Source organism: Phaeodactylum tricornutum, chromosome 18 (genome assembly GCF_000150955.2).
Source record: "Phaeodactylum tricornutum CCAP 1055/1 chromosome 18, whole genome shotgun sequence".
NCBI lineage: Eukaryota > Bacillariophyta > Bacillariophyceae > Surirellales > Neidiaceae > Phaeodactylum > Phaeodactylum tricornutum.
The window spans coordinates 597,749-615,163 of record NC_011686.1 but is presented as its reverse complement, the minus strand read 5'-3'; the positions used below and the strand labels follow the sequence as shown (position 1 = coordinate 615,163).

At 46.3% G+C, this 17,415-nt stretch overlaps 8 protein-coding genes across 8 annotated transcripts; 4 read left to right on the top strand and 4 right to left on the bottom strand.

Annotated features, from left to right (window-relative positions):
- Window positions 1–1,680: 1,680 nt before the first annotated feature.
- Window positions 1,681–3,360, bottom strand: PHATRDRAFT_48689 (predicted protein; the record flags this gene model as incomplete). Its single annotated transcript, XM_002183091.1, has 1 exon — window positions 1,681–3,360. The coding sequence occupies one exon, from the start codon at window positions 3,358–3,360 to the stop codon at window positions 1,681–1,683; it is 1,680 nt and encodes a 559-aa protein (XP_002183127.1).
- A 625-nt stretch (window positions 3,361–3,985) lies between these two features.
- Window positions 3,986–4,984, top strand: PHATRDRAFT_39209 (predicted protein; the record flags this gene model as incomplete). The annotated part of the gene is made up of 1 exon (XM_002183219.1): window positions 3,986–4,984. The coding sequence occupies one exon, from the start codon at window positions 3,986–3,988 to the stop codon at window positions 4,982–4,984; it is 999 nt and encodes a 332-aa protein (XP_002183255.1).
- Window positions 4,985–5,591: 607 nt separating this feature from the next.
- Window positions 5,592–5,924, top strand: PHATRDRAFT_15214 (predicted protein; the record flags this gene model as incomplete). The annotated part of the gene is made up of 1 exon (XM_002183218.1): window positions 5,592–5,924. A coding segment is annotated over one exon (333 nt), but the record flags the coding sequence as incomplete, so codon positions are not given.
- A 32-nt stretch (window positions 5,925–5,956) lies between these two features.
- PHATRDRAFT_48687 (predicted protein) lies at window positions 5,957–7,039 on the bottom strand (the record flags this gene model as incomplete). The annotated part of the gene is made up of 1 exon (XM_002183090.1): window positions 5,957–7,039. One exon carries the CDS (start codon window positions 7,037–7,039, stop codon window positions 6,260–6,262), a length of 780 nt encoding a protein of 259 aa, XP_002183126.1. The 3' UTR covers window positions 5,957–6,259.
- A 2,721-nt stretch (window positions 7,040–9,760) lies between these two features.
- PHATRDRAFT_48686 (predicted protein) lies at window positions 9,761–11,326 on the bottom strand. Its single transcript, XM_002183089.1, has one exon. It carries the CDS (start codon window positions 10,852–10,854, stop codon window positions 9,799–9,801), a length of 1,056 nt encoding a protein of 351 aa, XP_002183125.1. The 5' UTR covers window positions 10,855–11,326; the 3' UTR covers window positions 9,761–9,798.
- Window positions 11,327–11,772: 446 nt separating this feature from the next.
- Window positions 11,773–13,185, top strand: PHATRDRAFT_48685 (predicted protein). Its single transcript, XM_002183217.1, has 2 exons — window positions 11,773–12,400; window positions 12,475–13,185. The coding sequence occupies exons 1-2, from the start codon at window positions 11,826–11,828 to the stop codon at window positions 13,097–13,099; spliced, it is 1,200 nt and encodes a 399-aa protein (XP_002183253.1). The 5' UTR covers window positions 11,773–11,825; the 3' UTR covers window positions 13,100–13,185.
- A 313-nt stretch (window positions 13,186–13,498) lies between these two features.
- PHATRDRAFT_48684 (predicted protein) lies at window positions 13,499–15,339 on the top strand (the record flags this gene model as incomplete). Its single annotated transcript, XM_002183216.1, has 1 exon — window positions 13,499–15,339. Exon 1 carries the CDS (start codon window positions 13,564–13,566, stop codon window positions 15,337–15,339), a length of 1,776 nt encoding a protein of 591 aa, XP_002183252.1. The 5' UTR covers window positions 13,499–13,563.
- A 347-nt stretch (window positions 15,340–15,686) lies between these two features.
- On the bottom strand, window positions 15,687–17,064 carry PHATRDRAFT_48683 (predicted protein). Its single transcript, XM_002183088.1, has one exon. The coding sequence runs from the start codon at window positions 16,994–16,996 to the stop codon at window positions 16,061–16,063; it is 936 nt and encodes a 311-aa protein (XP_002183124.1). The 5' UTR covers window positions 16,997–17,064; the 3' UTR covers window positions 15,687–16,060.
- Window positions 17,065–17,415: the final 351 nt, after the last annotated feature.

The following is a 17,415-nucleotide window of genomic DNA, read 5'->3' as shown; positions in this document are numbered from 1 at the left end:
TTTTAGCCCGCTAGAGTTAGAACTTTCATCTCTGATCGTGCGTTTCTCTCCGTTTAACAGTAAGTTGATCAATTCTGCTTCGAGAAAAACCGCTATTTCGGCCTCTGCGACATGAAAAAACGCTATTTCGGCCGAATCTGAAAATTTCTAAGTACTTTTGATTGAGCGCGAAACGGCTTTTAAGTAAAATTAGCAATTAGAAAATAATCAAATGCTTGGTGTATGCTCTGTATATGATATAGCGGAGGTATCGCGCTGGCATGGATGAGCTGCTTCCAACCCGTCAAGCTTCCATCAATCTATTTCACAGCAGTTGACTGTGAACACTTTACCCCAAGCATACAGAGAACAAACTGTCGCCAGGACTCCAGGAGTTTTGAACAGCAAATGCATATTAAGTGTGGATACACCACCAGTCTTTTGCATGATTAATGCCACTGTGCGAATGCCTTTTCTTGTAGTAGCTGCAACTGACAGCGCTCACGGATAAACTACGTAGGCCAACGGGACGGACGACCTTACAGTCGATGACGATGGGAAACGGTACAAGACGTGAAATTGGAAGAAAAGTACTGTTGGTTTTTGAAACAAATCTTGATTGTTACACAAGAATTAAAAGTCTCCTTCGACGCCTAGAAAGGCATCGGAAGACTATAGCACAACGACAGTTGCGACGGCTGTTCCCAAGCAGCAAAACCGTGCAGCGGCAGCGTTCGAGTACAAATTTGCTGGACCCATTGAGGCAGTACTCACAACTCTTGCACTCCCTCTTGTAGGTCTAGTACTGGCATACTATGTATGGAGTGATGTATATTGGGTTGACATTGCTTCACTATTGGCGAGTCTTGGGGAGACGACGAACTCCTGACTTTTCTGGCAGATAGTCATTGGCAATCCCTTGCTTTGTTCTTGCTGCAACAACAGCGATTCCGTATCATTGTTACTTTGATTTGCTTTTGGCATTAGTTCCTATTCCAACCATCCTGGAATAATTTTTCCTGTGAACTGCTACAGGAATCTCCCTTTGCCTTTGGGCTGCGCTTGGACCAGGACAAGAAAAAGCGTGGCTGGAATGCAGTAGGTCATGGGTTGGAAGCAGCTCATCCATGCCAGCGCGATACCTCCGCCATATCATATACAGAGCATACACCAAGCATTGAATTATTTTCTAACTGCTAATTTTACTTAGAAGCCGCTTCGCGCTCAATCTAAAGTACTTAAAAATTTTCAGATTCGGCCGAAATAGCGATTTTTTCATGTTGCAGAGGCCGAAATAGCGGTTTTTCTCTTCTGCTTTGGAATAAATAAATAAATCGTTGCTGGGTCCGTATGCTTCTACGTTGCTTGTGTCGGCTCATTGCATTGACATCGAGCGGAATAGCTCGCAGTCGAAGTACAACGTTGATTTCGAATGCCACATTTTGGTCGGAATAGGTTAGGTACTCGAAAAGACAAAGATACCCTCGGCATTCAGTGAAGCGCAACAAGCGCTATTAACACATTGTTTGGTTCTTTGCTGCAGGTGTTTAAAGCATCGGAGTCATGAAGGCAACATAGCCGCTGGATTCATACTCAATTCCAGTCAGGTCAGTTTATGCCCCTTGCAAGTACCTTGAATCTATCAGCTACAGATTACATCTCCCCAAAGAGAAGAGTCACGGTGAGGCATTGGGTCGCTGTTTATTGCTGTTGTCTACAAAACTTCCACAATTCATAGGCATCTTCAACCGCTTTTCCGCAATCTTGATCTATGATCTTCTTCAGTGCAGTGCCTTCCAAAATACACCCCGCCTCCATAAACCTGTCTTGATTGGAAAGAAATAGTCCATAGTTTACATTCACATTGTCCAATTCGCCCTCAACATCGCACTTTTCTCGAGACATTTTCAGAAGTTGGTGAGCCGTCGCAAAAGCCATTTCCGTGGTATTAAGCAAACTCGCGTCGCTTTTCAATTTCCATTGCCGGTTCAGCGTGAGAGCCAGGTTGTTCCAGACACGCGAATCGCACGGCGTCAGTCTCGTGGCGAGCTGTAGACATCGTGTCGCCGTCTGGAGTACGGCCCCTCGAAGCCCGGCGGAAGCCTTCATTACTGCCAGGTAGGTATCGTACTCCATGAAGGCAGTACCCAAGTACTGCCAAGCTTCCCCATCCGAAGGCGCAACCCGAACCGCGTAGCGTTGATGTGCGATGCGACAAAAGATAGCCCGTAGTGGATTATTCGAATAGCAGTCGTCGCAGTATCCACGAGACTGTTTCGCAATAGCGGATTGAATTGGCATCGGTACTGTCGAGCCACTGCCGGAGCCTGTCTCGCAGGAGACTCCTGATACAAAAAAGACGAGAATGTCTCGCACTCCATCTACGGTGCTGGCACCAGCATGTCGTTCCGATGATTTGTGCAATAGGACGTGGCCGCGCTCGAGAGGTGTCAGAGGTGTTATTCCTGGTTCGAGATCGGACTCCTTTCGGTCGAGGAGCTGATTTTCAAAAAAGGTGCCACCACCTTCAAAATCGTTGTTCAGTCGAATATTGATACTAATGAGTCCCAAGTCACGGTGCAAAGGTTGCCCGGCACCAATGTGATCCAGTAGCTTGGCTTGTGTGGAATTATAGCGTATGTAGAGAGCGTCGTACACACAAAGTTGATCAACTGGAGCCAACGAACAGGTTGGGTCATTCCAAAACACGTCGCGAATTAGTGGGTAAATTCTAGTTGTCAATGTTTCGTTGACAATCGAGCGAACTCGCTCGCCCAAGTCCGTTACGTGGGCTTCATAGTTTCCTGGGCGCTGATAGGTGAACCGGGATGTACAGAAAGCCGGATTTTCCCAATGCGCTTCTGCGGCTTCGCGAATTGTAGAAATAGCCGTTGTATTCAATATTGGCTCTAACGATTGCGCCGCTAACGGGTAGGATTTGGTGCCAGAAAAAATCCATTCGTACCGAGTACTGCATTGCTGGTCGCGCAGGACTGGCGATTCGGGCGCCAAGTTAAGAGACGCTGCCTCGCAATCTCGTGTATGCTGGCTATGAATTCTATCACGGATTTTACTCTCGTGTAGAAGTGGCCAGGCTTCCTGCTGCTCAAGCAGTCTCATAAACCCATCGACACGCCCCAAGACTGTCTCAACGTCGTCGGTATACGAGTTTTCGTTGTATAGATCTATGTGGTGGTATATGGGAGTTGGTAGGTCATCTCTGTTTGGTCCTTCGGTAGACGACAGTAGTCTGCAGGAGGCAGTCGCTCGAGTCGTCCACTGCAATCTGGAGCGAGCGGTCGGTCTCGGAACAAAACTGCTCACTACTTGAATAGTAAGGAGGATGAGTTTCTGGACGTTGCGTACCGTTGGCCAGCTCATGACAAACTAGTGACTGCGAAATTGTCCACAGACGAATTTGAAGCAATGTGGGACAGTCAATACTCGAACTTTCTTTGCATGACACTGAATCGGCGTTGATCGCTTCCCCGACCGCTGCCGCGACTCTTTGGCGTGTGTGCAGAGGCAACTTGGATGTATGCTGTTTCTTGATTGATGAGGCCCCGTGGACCATCAGATATATCACCGCTCTCTTCCCGATCCTCAGATCGAACGAAACTCCCAAGACTACTACGGTGAACATTGTTTGTTTTACGCTCAGTCTCCTTACAATTTTAGGGTTCCATTCAGTTTGGAAGATTTTTGCCTTGGCGTCGGAGTTTCGATGCTAGATTATCCGACGACATTTACAATTATGAGATCGGATACCCGTACTAATGTATCCGAGTCAATGCATATCCGTATCGTCATCCGATCGGTTTGGATGAACGGTATCCAACGAAATCCTATCCGGGAAACCAAGGAATTGCGAAATCCGTTGGAATCCCGATGGATTGGACTTCCGATTCTGACCTACATTGGTATCCCTTATTCACACAAAAATCATCCTACAAGCTGATGCCCTTCCTCGGCCATCAATCCAGCAGGACACGAAACACCACGAAGTATGATTAAAAGGAAGCTGGGAGCTGTTTTCGCGACCGCAATGTTACACAGTCGATTGACGACAGCTTTGGCAGTCCAGCACTCTGCGTTGGCAGACGTTGGAACGGATGCCTTCGGAGGAAAGGGTCTCTTTGCCAAGCAAGACATTCAAGCCGGATTATCTGTACTGGACATTTCTCGTGCCGATATTATTTATGGATGCGAGCCGCACAGCTACTTGGCCGATGTCACTGTACGGCGCCTGAGCCCAGACGACGATAACGAATCCCAACGTGGTTTCTGGTCCATTGCGGCGGCACTGGTGTGCAGTCGTCTTCTCGAAGTCCCGGTGGCTAGCAAGCTGGGCGTCGGACCGAGTGTAATTTCCTATATATCCCAATTACCATGGGATGACTGCATGTGGCAGCTGCCTATCGTGTGGAGCGAAAGCGTGTTAGACCAAGCACTAATATATGGAACCGAAATGGCTCTGGCAGAGGACTTGCATGCCACACACGAGTCGTCTGCTGACGTGTTCGATACATGTTTGAAAGCCAAAAGGCGTGTTTTGAATCTGAAACAAATCGGGACAGAGCTTGCAGAAGTCTTGCTCCCCATTTTACATCAAAACGGTTGTCTTCATAGCGACGATGTCATCATGCTTACCTGCCACCAGGCTGTTGCTCTGGTGTTCAGCCGCACGCACCAAAAAGGATCCGCGGGAAAACTCGCGCTACTGCCTTTTTTCGATTGTGCCAATCATATGGACGACTCTAATTGCCGACTGTCGGAATCAGAGGGTGATGATCGACTACACATGGTAGCAGAACGGAACATTAAAAAAGGTGAAGAGTTGACGATCAGCTATGGGATCGCCTACGCATTGGCGGCATTCTGCTCGTACGGATTTGTGCCAGATCCACTTATCAGGGGTGATCTCGCCGGGAAAGCCATTCAGTATGCTGCACGAAAAGGACAGTCGTTGGCTGCCGATAGAAGTCTGAACCCTGGCAAGGATTGATCTTTTTTGAACGTGAGTGGTGAAGCAGGCCAGCCCGTCAGACTTGCCGCAAAAAGCTGGAAACAACTGTACATTAGCTATTATGACACTGTTCAATGTGGAAGCATACTAATTGAGCCACTCGAGAAAGTGCTCTTCTTTTTTGATGAGCGTCTTTCTCTTTGGATCTCTACAGGTGTCAAACTTGGCAAGGCATGGTGTCAGTTTCATCGATCCTGCCTGGCAGTGAGTTCATCTCGTGACCAATCTTAACTATAAAGTCTAACTGTAAAGGGTATGAGTGCCGTAACATAAACCTGCTATTGCCTCTGCTTTGAAAAATTTAATTCTAGATGGTACCAGAATACCTAGCACAAAATGAATACTATTACAAGCCTATCCATCTGTTTTACTCTTACTGTTAATTCCGAAGACGCAGAGTATCAACATTGGAACTAGGGGAGGGATATGAATTTGGTTGCTTGCGTCGCGTCAGATGTTCCAACGTGCGCTATATATTCAATATTTCATTACACTACCTGCGATATCTTTTTCCTCGCTCTCATTTCGAAGCTTCACTTCGGCTTCCTCCTCATCCGCATTAAGCTCACGTGTCGCTTTCTCTAAAATGAGCCTTTCCATCGCCGTTCCCAATGAGTACGGCTATGTCGTTCTCACGTCTGTCGTTGGAGGCTTTGTTACGAGTACTATCCTTGGCGGTTTTGTCATGAAAGCTCGCGCTCAATATCAGGTCCCTTATCCCAACTTGTATGCAACTCCGGGCTTTCATAAGCAGGCGGACGCTTTCAACCGCGTTCAACGTGGTCATCAGTGCTTCTTTGAAACGTATTCAGTATTTGCGCTCATGGCCTTGATCGGTGGCCTGAAGCATCCGATAATTTCTGCTGGTTCGGCTGTTTTGTACCACGTGGGCAGTTTCCTCTTCCTCAAAGGGTATGCGGATACCGAAATCGATGTCGCGACGGCCCGATACAAAAAAGGAGGGAGTATTAAATGGGTCGGATTCCTTGCGGCCATGGGTTGCACTGTATCTTTGGCTGGATCGATAAGTGGTTGGTGGTAGTAAGAAAATGCATTTTCGATTTCCAAGAGATACAATCTATAAGTAGTGATGTAAGTGTCCTTACTCTGCACAAATCTTGAGAAAGAGGTATTTTACAGGAAGATCGAAGCCTTTGTTTCTGATGTAAATGTTTATGGTCTTGACGTTTTTAAATGTATGCAACTAAGGTACCGAAATCGACGCAAAATAGAAAATGGGCCGGCATCTCGTCGTTACATTTCCCTCAAAGCTGCTATCTCCCGTTCGAACGAAACGTCCTCATCAAAAATCGAGAGCATCATACCTTCAAGAATGCTGTCTGCTTCTGCGTCTTCCACGTCAGTTGGGTCAACGCATTGGATGAACCATTCCGGTGGAGATGTCATCACAGTCCCCTCCGAATGCCTATGGACAGAAACATTGTTGCTCATTTCTCCCATTGGAAAGAGCATAGCTTCCAGAAAACGGAAGACACCGTCCGAGTTTCCCTCTGATCCAAGCGAGTCGACGCGATGGCTGGCCAAAATCTTATCTGCGTCGGCTTGTGATCGTTCAAAGTCAGTACCCCCTTCGTCAATCTTGACAGAAAAGAAGCTTGCGGAGTTGTCGGTAATATCTGAGATACTACTTGCTGCGGACGCACCGGAGGATGTAGGATCTGACGTCACAATGTATGCACCAGCCAGAGTTGAGTTGTCATCGGTCCCTTTGAAAGATTGCTGTGGTGTCCGAGTCCAAAAAATAGCCCTGCAATGTTGTAAAACACGAGGACGAGTATTGGGGGCGAGAGATACAATTCCTGTATTCTTGAGAAGCAAGTGGGTAGGCTCTTTGTGCTCTTTGGTAACTTTCTTTGGCTTGGATTTGCTGTTTGGGCGCCTTGGTGAGGACTTTTTTTGACAGCTAACTTTGGCTTGGTCGTTCCAAACTTGCGCCTTCTTCTGTTGGACTCGTTTGCTTGGAGTAGCGTGGAGATATGATGGAGTAGATGAAATGCGGGAGGTTGCATTCATAGTGTAGTTGTTGTCTTTTCGTTTTCAAGCTTGTCATCTAGAAAATTGTGAGCTTTGTATGTTAATCAAATGCTGACTTCCAGGTTGCAAGAGCGGGTCTGACTTTATTTCCAGTCACAGCGCGAGTTTTGGGACGATTTCGGTTGTAAAATATGAAACGGTTTGATTTCTGGATCGAGACCGGTTGAATGTTGAACGATTGTACTTGCAACTGATGTAAAAAACTTTTATGGCTGGAGAAAATTGTGAGCTTTGTATGTTAATCAAATGCTGACTTTCAGGTTGTAAGAGCGGGTCTGACTTTATTTCCAGTCACAGGGCGAGTTTTGGGACGATTTCGGTTGTAAAATATGAAACGGTTTGATTTGGATCGAGACCGGTTGAATGTTGAACGATTGTACTTGCAACTGATGTAAAAAACTTTTAAGGCTGGAGAAAATTGTGAGCTTTGTATGTTAATCAAATGCTGACTTTCAGGTTGTAAGAGCGGGTCTGACTTTATTTCCAGTCACAGGGCGAGTTTCGGGACGATGGCGGTTGAAAAATATGAAACGGTTTGATTTGGATCGAGACCGGTTGAATGTTGAACGATTGTACTTGCAACTGATTTAAAAAACTTTTCAGGCTGGAGATTTCTTGAGAACCCATTTATACCATTCAATCCTTTTAGTTTGCTTTGATTTCCACCGAGTTACGTGCCTTGTGCAGAATTTAGTTTACATTTTATCTTATATGTTCATAGTTCAGACCAACTGGCGCATGGAAAGCGAGTCGGGGCGTTTGTAAAATAACATTGTCCTTCACGATCGAAACCTTTATTGGCTGAGTGTGAGTCGTCTACGAAAGCAAAATTTCGTTAACTATGACACAACCTTTCAAACAAAATCTTCGGGCTAGCCCAAAACGTTTCGTTTTAGTCTCGTCACATTATTTGTAGGATCTTTTTCGGTTTTTTGATCAAGCTAGAAACAACAAATTCTACGGACTGATAAAAAATAGACACCACAATACCCGTGACTGCCTATTTTTATTTTGTACGACAACCTACTCCTTTTTTAGGTAATTGAGTGGATAGGCTCAATCAAGCGTCGCTTTGCAAAATTCATGTATTTTTCAGCCTCGATGAGTAAATGACAAAGTGTTGCTTTTTATTTCAATACTGATAATGAAGCGCATAAAGAATCTCCGAAGTCATCGTTAATCAACCCTTAAATCTGAAAGTACATGCAGGACAGCCTGGCTTTCATGATGCAATCTTTGCAATTATTTCATACCAGAACTTGCTATATCGATGCTAATTTTTTTAAGTTTTTCTGAAGAAGTCAAGATCGCGTGATAGAAGGTCAATAACTATTTACCTTAGATTATCTTATAAAAGACAATACTCACTGTTACACCAATCATACATTGTTGATCCGGAGCAATTTGATCGTTCGTTTTTAAAGTTTAAAATGAAAGGAATCTCGTTGACTTGCCGGTCCATTATGTCAGCATTTATGGCTCATCGTTTGTACTTCTCAAGAGGAATATGGACTGACTTCGCTTATTCTGGGGCGCTTTCCACTAATCTGTTATACATCATTTGGTTTTTGCAAAAATGAATAGGATAATTCTTTTGTCGATCAATTGAAATTAAGGGATGTATATTATTTCGATTATCCTATTTTTGAGAAAATCCATCGCTATTCTGAAACAGGAATCCAAGAAGGCAGATATAGGGCAATGTGTTGCTTGGTATAGGCAATATTTTGAGACTGCAAATTGACTTAGAGAAAAGAAGTAGCAAATAGACAAACGAAACAACAAAATGTAAATTGTGTATAAAGAAAAGGAATCAAGATCAAAGCAATTATCTCGCAGGAAGATGCTGTCCATCCCGAATTCAACTAATAGTTTCCGTTCAGTCCTGATGGACTCCTTTAATTCGTTACCCTTAGGCTTGATGGATCTTAGCAATTGATGACTTTTTCTATCAAATATGATCCTCTCACCTCCCCGTGTTATGATCGCAGACATTTAGTATACTGATTTACTGTTCATTTGACTAGGTACACTCAAAGTGGACAGCCGCAGAGCCGAGTATTTTTCAATATGGTAAGGAAAAAAGCTGGAAAGAGGTTCTTAATTGACGTGTATGGTGTTAAGCTCAAAATAAAAACGTACATGATGCATTTTAAATGAACATTATTATCGATAAATTTTACTTGTACTGTACACATAAATAGTCTATAGTCAAAATATAAATTTTCCTAGAAAAGTTTGATTATTCATTCAATTAGTTGTTCTTGTCTCAGGAGTTGATCCGGTCAAAGAGAACATAAAGCTTAATTTTCCCTCCACTGACTGTGAAAGAATCATCATAAATTTAACTGAAAATTGCCCTATTTGATTTTTTTCTTCATATTTGGCAAACTCAAATGTGAAAAGATTTGTGATTCTATTCGCCAAGTTTGCGAGGAGTAAAAATCTGATAGCATAACAATTGGTTTTTTTAATTATTTTAGTGTTGCGGTTTGGATAGTGAATAGAAATTGTTTGTGGTGTGAAGAAACAAGTCTCACATTACAGAGTCGATAAGACTCTACGCAATCGGGATAAAAAGAATTCTTAGAATGCTTCAACGATCGTACATTGCGTTTTCCGCTATTTACTGTTAATCGCCTTTTTACTCTGTCGGGATAAACTCCATTTTCTACTCGCCAGGGGAATCGTATCACTGATGGTGGGTGAGTGACGAAATCTTTTACTATTGTTTACTGTTAATATGTAGCTTCTCGGCCATGGAACCGTCTCGTAAAACTGTTGCGTCTCCATTTCTGTGGCAAATCGGTAACGTTCTTTCCGTACAATGTGTCTCGAGCCCATGCATCAAACAGTTCGCCGTTGCTAGGTTCGTTGGCAGTGGCATATGCTGCTATAACTGTTGGGTCGATAAGGCCTTGCAATCGAGCATGCGTCCACATACCGTAAGCGATATTGCCCTTCGAGAGGCTGGGAGGCAAGTACTTTGCCACGGCCCTTAGCAGGTACTTATACGTAGCACTGTTACTTTCTGCTACTCGTGAGTGGGTGACAGCATCAAAAGTTCCAAAAGCTAGGAGCAGAGCTTCGTCTCGCAAGAGTAAGTTCTCTGGATCCTTCCTCGTCGCGTCATAACGTAGCTCCGCTGCGACTCGAATGGCAGCGTTGAAAGGAAGAACAGACGGTCTCGTGCTTGGATTTCGGTTGCCCGCGTCTCCACCATCAATTGTGTGTCGCCACAAAACATTTTCCATACAGAGCTTGGCTTGGATGGGGTTGACAGAGCCATCTTTGGCAAGGCACGCCATGGAATCCAGGAGGGCGTTGTACATGACAACTGTCGGACCCGGGAAAGCAAAATCGTCCAAATAACTTTTCCTGTTCTCGTTCTCTTCACTCTTTGGGGCTAAAGCATTCGCTGAATTCACCGGGGTATTATTTCCTGAGATCTCGGTGATACTTTCGCTATCGTTACTTTTTCCAGCTTCGAAAAGGTTGCCAAAATTCGAAGCGGACTCGCCCAACGAAATACGAGGAGATGCGCCTTCCACATCTTCTCGGATACCGTGAGTTTCTTCCATCCGATTCGCTCGCACAGTCATGTATGCGTGACCTTCATCAAGCATGCGACCCACCAAGCTTTGCATCGTTTCGAGGGCGTTATCCGGTTTGCCTTGCGGGTCGCTGGGTGTCCACCGATTCCATTGCGTTCCGGGAATGTGAAAAGCGTATCCTCTTAGTAAATACTCAACCTTTTGGACACTTACATCAGCTGCATCCCAGGCCTGTTCCATGGAATCTTTGCCGTCTTGGTAAGCAAACAAGGTCCCCGGCGTGGCTTCCAATACGCTCTGAGTCAGGTCGTTCAGCTCCACTGGGTCCTTGCAAAGAGGAGGGAAGCGTTTACGCGAGTGCCGCGAGGGAAAACGGCCGGCTTCGTGGCGAAGAGGCTCGTTTTCTGGTTGGTGTAGACGGCTGCGCTGCTCCTTTGGATCCCACGGCAGCAGGAGTCTCAGAGAAGCATCGAATCACTGGCCGAACGATATGCGCGGACGAAGCGAGCAGGTATTTGCAATGAATGTTCCGTATTTTACCACGGGAAATAGCGAGCTGACGAAGCATTTGGTAGCTTACTGTATCGGCAAAAGTGCCAGTAACGATAGATACTCTGGCGACAGAGAATATAAATTGCTCCAGGGGCTCTGGAAACTACCACTCGCAGTCAAACTCGTCGGCCGATTTCGCTGCCGTCGCAAGGATCTGTGGCCATGTTAACGTATAAGATCGAGAGGCTGCGCGTGTAGTTTATTTTGGTCTCGGTTAGCCGTCCGTCGTCGTCGGTTCATTCATTCTGTTTTACATTACGGATTTCGCTTTCGCATCAAACTATGGAACGGTAAGTGCAAAGCTACCGGGACTCGAAGCCTATGGAACGATGACAGAATCTATGTTCATGGGTTTTTCCTAGCTCCTGATATATTTGGTCATAGTTAAAAACCTTCCTTCTCATCCATTTCTTGCAGTTAATTGAAATCGGCTAGTGTATGATCACATGTGAAACCTTCAACGATATATGCTGATTAAAGATGGGGATACTTGAAGACGTCCGGTATACTGACGTCATCAGATGTATCTCTCACTGTCAATGAGCAATATCAGTCTTTTTACCACGCGATAAGTGTAGCAAAAGGAAATCTGACACTTGCACTCTTCACGCTCGAGGTGTTAGATGGTGCCTGCTCCGAAATCTTACTCGTGACCACGTATGCTGGCGGACCGCAACAATGCCACCAGACGGAAACCTTTAAATTCTGGAAAGATCATGAAGATACCTTTTCTCTCTTTTGTTGTATTTCTGCCACTCGCAGCATCCTTCAGCTCCAGAGCTACCGAGTACAGCACGTCCGTGTACTACGATCAATCCAATGTGCGCGATGCCATCGATCAAGGGTGCTACGAATCGTCCACTTTTTGGTCACAACTTGACGTTTGCCTCCCTAGATGGCGCACGGATAAGGATCTGGAAGGCTTTCAAGGCTTTTGCTACAATCTACGAAACGAACGACCGGGTACTGAGGTCATGCTCGACAACGGCCAGCAGCTTTTGACACAGTATATGTTTCCGGGTATCGGACCGGCCGACGGCGTGGTGCGTACGGCATACCCCGCTACCGAGTACGCCGAGCTCCAGCGTCTCCAAAAGCGACTGGCTAGAGACGTTATGAGATCCGGTCAACGGGAGCTTGAAATCTTGCTGGAGGCGAAACCGCTAGTTAGCGATGACGACGACTTCGCTGGGATCGACGAAAACGACGGCGATACCTGGCAACGCGCGGCCTGGTAAGGAAACCGAACGACGTACGTAAAGCCAACGCCGTAGAGTGTTCTTCTTACTTTTGATATACCTTGTTCAGGTACGGATGGCAGTTTCTATCCTTGCGTGGGGCGAGCACTTTGATGCCTGGAACAACCAAGGCTTTAAAAAAGGCCATGGGCAAGTCGGGCCCGGCCCACCGCTTTGTGGGTCTCGCCCGACAGAAGCAAAATTGTACGGGGATCGAACATTCAGACGGTCGAAACTACATGCTCTCTACTTTGACCCCACTCCAGTGCGCGGAAGGGCGTGGAATTGTCGTTGACGGAATTGAAACTCGTATTGTTCAAGGAGGGACGCCGGTTATTCTGTACAACACATTTCGGCACCACGTCTTCAATCACGGGACCGAAGATCGGCATTGTCTCATGTCGGAATGCTGGCATCCTGCTTTGACGCTGAAGGAACGCGATGCCCTGGCGACTTTATTTGCTGCCAAGGATCGATTTACGGTGCAAGAATTGGCCTTGGCACCCTGGGGGTTTGACGACGAAAGCTTGGAGTTCGCTCTTCGCAGCGGATCCGTCAGCAATTTAGATTTTTGGAAAGACTTTGGTTACGATCGAGAACTTGCAAAGGCTACGGAGTTGTTCAAAGAGGGCAAGCTTCGCAAGGGTTCGAACAAGCGCAAGGGCACCAAGAAACCCAAAGGGTTTGGCCAGTAGAAAACAATGCACCTTATACTCTAATTACCTCGGCTTTATTCATGCATCCGTTGCAAGCGCCTTGTCTCTTGACACCAGGGATCGAACAGATCAGCAAAAGCTGTGAATACTTTTACACAATCCAATCTTTGGCTGCGCTGAGGGTGAATCCATTCCGGAAGGGTCCCTTGTGTCCCGTTCGAAGGGTAGGTACCGCATGCGTTTGTCTACAGATGGAAATTCCTACTCGGACATTGATGAGACATCGTTCCTTCCAATCCAATGCGTGATCCAATCTGGTCGTGTCATGAGAATTCGAACTTCGAGGAATGATGCCGCTTTCCCCGAGCCAGAACAAGTGACTGGAAAGCATCTTCGGCTGGAAATCTCTGCTGGTAATGTGAAAGTAGAAAAAATGCAATAACGCAAGCCTTCTGCCTCTCCGATATACGAAGAAACGCCTCTCTCAATCGTCGACCAAGACCATGAAGCTATTCAAAAGTGACAACGCTATCTTGCTGTGTATATGTTTGGCGTCATTGAAGACAACCAATGGCTTTTCATTTGTATTTCCTTCTGTAGTATCTCGGTCGTCAGCGGCTGTGTCTAGTCAGTCTACCGAGACAGCAAGTCAATATCGGAGCAATCGACAAAAGTACACTGCATTGTATCAGCTAGACGACAGCGAAGACTTGTCAAACAACCTCCAGGATGACACCAGTGATTCCGAGATCTTTTTCGACGACTTTGCTGACTTTGGACTTGTTGGCCAAAGCGGCAACGACGACTTGCCTCCTGCGCCAGAACATTTGGTTCCAGGCATTGATCCGACCAAGACCGCGTTACACGAGCGCATTCAACGATTACAAAACGACGAAAGGCAAAAAGACGCTCAACTTATGCATAATTGGAAACGCGGCAACTGGGATGTTCGTGGGTTCTCCCTCGACCCGGAATCGGCTGATCTGGATGTAATGCTACCGAACCAACGAGTTCATGTTTGCAAGGTAGCTTTGGACGATAACGGCCGTGTTTGGGTGGGTCGACAGGACGGAAGTGTTGTTCTTGTCGGATTAGGGGACGAATATTGGACACACTTTCGTTCCAAGCTAGCGGCCAACGCTCAAGACAATGATTCTATAAAGGTCGCCAGTAAGCTCGTACGGGAGGAGAACTATGGCACCATTCCCGCGCAAGATGACGAGGAAGAATACGAAATGTCTTCGGTCGCCGAACCTAGAAAGCCTTTTGAGATTCGAAACCAAATATCGGCCCACGCTAGTCCGATTTCGTCGTTGCTGGCGGTGGATGGATACCTCTTCACCTCTGGTCAAGAAGGGACTATTCAGCAATGGATCGTTACGGAAGATGAAAGTGACAAAGCTGCTTCCTTAACGAAAGTTGTCGCTTCTAGGCTTATGGACGACGAGGTTCATAAAGATACCATAGTTTGTCTCAAGCCAGTGTCGGTGTTGCCGGATGAAGACCCCACCGTTATATTTTCGGCAGCAAAAGACGGATCACTGGCGCTCTGGGATTTACACATGGGAGAGTTGCTATACAAGTGTCAAATTGTCGGTGACAAAAGTGCAATGGATAAGTCTTTGCTTGATGTATCCTCTGCTGATTCGGACGGAGTCAACATATACATTGGAACAAACGAAGGTCAGGTGCTAGCATACACAGTCAAGGCGCTGCTAGAGTCGGCCTCGACTGGTCGTGCTTCCTGTCCGCTCCCAAACGGTCAATGGACGGTGACCGAGCCCGGTGAGACAGTCACTAGTTTAGCTTGTGCTGGAAAGGGTACACTTGGGCGTGGGTCAGCGCAAGAAACAACTGTCTTGCTTACTGGTTGTGCTAGCGGTACCGTGAAACAATTCGAAGTCTTCGCTCGGAGAATGCCTGGAACTTCGGAAAAAACACAGTCAGTCAAGCTGGAGCAGTGGCCGAAGATGTCGTCGCAGCGACTGCGAAAGAAAGCCCATGTGTTTTCTGGCCACGAAGCACCTGTAACCGCTCTTTGTGCTGTTGACTCCACCAAATTCTTATCGGCCAGTGCGGATGGTACTATTCGAGCCTGGGATACTTCCAACGGCAAAGAGTTGTTCGCAATGGATGGATTCACCTCGGAAATAAGTAGTTTATGCTTTCAGGACGCCCTCCTTGTGACTGATGGCATGGAGAAGTTTGTTTGCGTCCATGATTTTGATGTAGATCCAAACGGCAATGGTGATTTTGAAATTGAGATGGACGAGTGGTGACGGAATACTAATGTGAATGAATCATGTAAATGAATCGAAAACCGGTTCAGAGTTGAAGCGTATGTGAAATAAGTACACCTCGGCGTCAATTTGCCAAGAAAATCTAGTCAGAAGCAGTCCATCGCCCAGCTAGCTGTAAATAGAAATATCTAAGATGGGATGGAAAATTGCAGCGCTATTGTCGGAATTTCGGGATTGTCCGTATCCCAGCTTATCTGGATAGTTTCCCGTTTTTGCCCAAATTGTTGGTGTGGTCTTGCGTCGCCTCTTAAAATGGATACAACGGGCATCGATACAAAAACACATCGCGGCTAATAAACTACAGACTATGTTTTACAATCGGAGTTTCAGGTTTACTTTGTACTATCACCTTTATCTTCACAAGTACCATAAAACGGCAAGACCTTCGGAGAATAAACCATATATTATAGGTAGGATGTGCCGGATAGTAATTGTGTGCAATAGATCAATACGACAGAATAGAGTTTGTCTCCTCGAACCATTTCCAATTGTACAAAGAGGGCATCTCCAATAATCAGAAAATAATCATGAAGAGGCAGTATGGCAATGATTGCGTTCACTTAAAACGCAGTGAAGTTGTTTTTAGCTGCGCGTCTCAAGTTTTACAACTTACATGCTTTCACCACGAGCGATTCAAGAGGCTGACCCTTTCGGTCGTCACACGCAGTTTCTAGCTCATCGTGATTGAAAGTGAGGGAATTCATGATGGAGACAGCAAGTCGCATCCTCTTGATACCTCGTCCAGATTCTCATTTGCAAGTCGTAAAAAATCTGCCACCGCAGGCGAAGAATGTGCTCCGTAGGTGGCGTTTATTTCTATCGGCAGCAGTCCCTGGCCGTCACGCAACTGGAGTGCTTGGGGATATGTCGTCACGAGCAGCTGTACAACAGGCAATGAAGCCCCTTGCGACAACGCGGCATGCAAAGGCAACATGCCAGCATCATCAAAGCGTTTCGCGGCTGCTTCGTAAGTGGCAAGCAAAGAGGAGACCAAGTCTAAAGGAGCACCGCCAGCCAAGACAGCCACGTGCAGGGGCGTTTGACCTTCGGCTCCCGGTAGTCCCATTGCCGGAGAATACGATTGCAGTACTTGCTGAATCTCTTCTACAGTGTAACAGCCTTGCGCAATCATATTATGTAACGGGTAATGGCCAAGACTATCTTGTTGCCGCAGAGCAGCGGGGGAGGCTTTCATCAACAAGCTTAAAATATCGATGGGAGCGTGGCACAGAATCGCCAAATTTAAGGGCAGCTCATCGTCCCCGTTAGGTAGCTCTACCGACTTGGGATAGGATCCTACCAAGAACTCGACGACATTGATGGAAGCCTGGTGCAGCAAAGCAACGTGCAAGGGCAAATCTCGGTGTGCATCAAAGATCCGAAGGTGCTCGGGATAGGCCTCAACGAGTCGCCGCACTACCGTGAGGTCCGGATCGTGCTTGCAAGCCACGTGCAAAGCGCGATGCCCGATCGGTCGACTTGTGTCGGTTTCTGGTAACTGTGACGACACGGATGCGGACGTAGTCGGCGTCAGTGGTATCAATGCTGATTCTCCGTCAGTCTCTATTCCTCGTGTGGGGAACGCCACTTCCGTCATCGTTTGCTGTTCATCCAGGTTTGTACGAAGAGGAATCATCGTTTTTTTCGTTGTCTGGGGTGGCGTTCGTTCGTACGATCGAGTTGACCGGAGTCGTTTCGCTGCGGGTCATATTCCAAAAAGTGACAAAAGCAGAGCTTCTAACTCTAGTTTCCGCTCTCTTAGCTAGAGGTATATATGGATCTTTATTGAGGGATCGCACAATAAAGGGCATCAAAGATTTCTATTTTTTCTTATTCGACTTGCTTGTGTTTGTGTTCGTCACTTGAACTTCAAGGAATTCGTTCTACAAGCTGTGAAAATGACCTTCATTTACTGAAAGATTCGGATTTGCCACCACTCAAGGATGGAATGGACGAGAGAATCGTATAGGTCATAAAGCGATATTGATTGGATGACATGGTGTCACTTCGTGTATCGCTCAGAGTCAGAGATAAATTAGTGGTGGAGTATTGCGA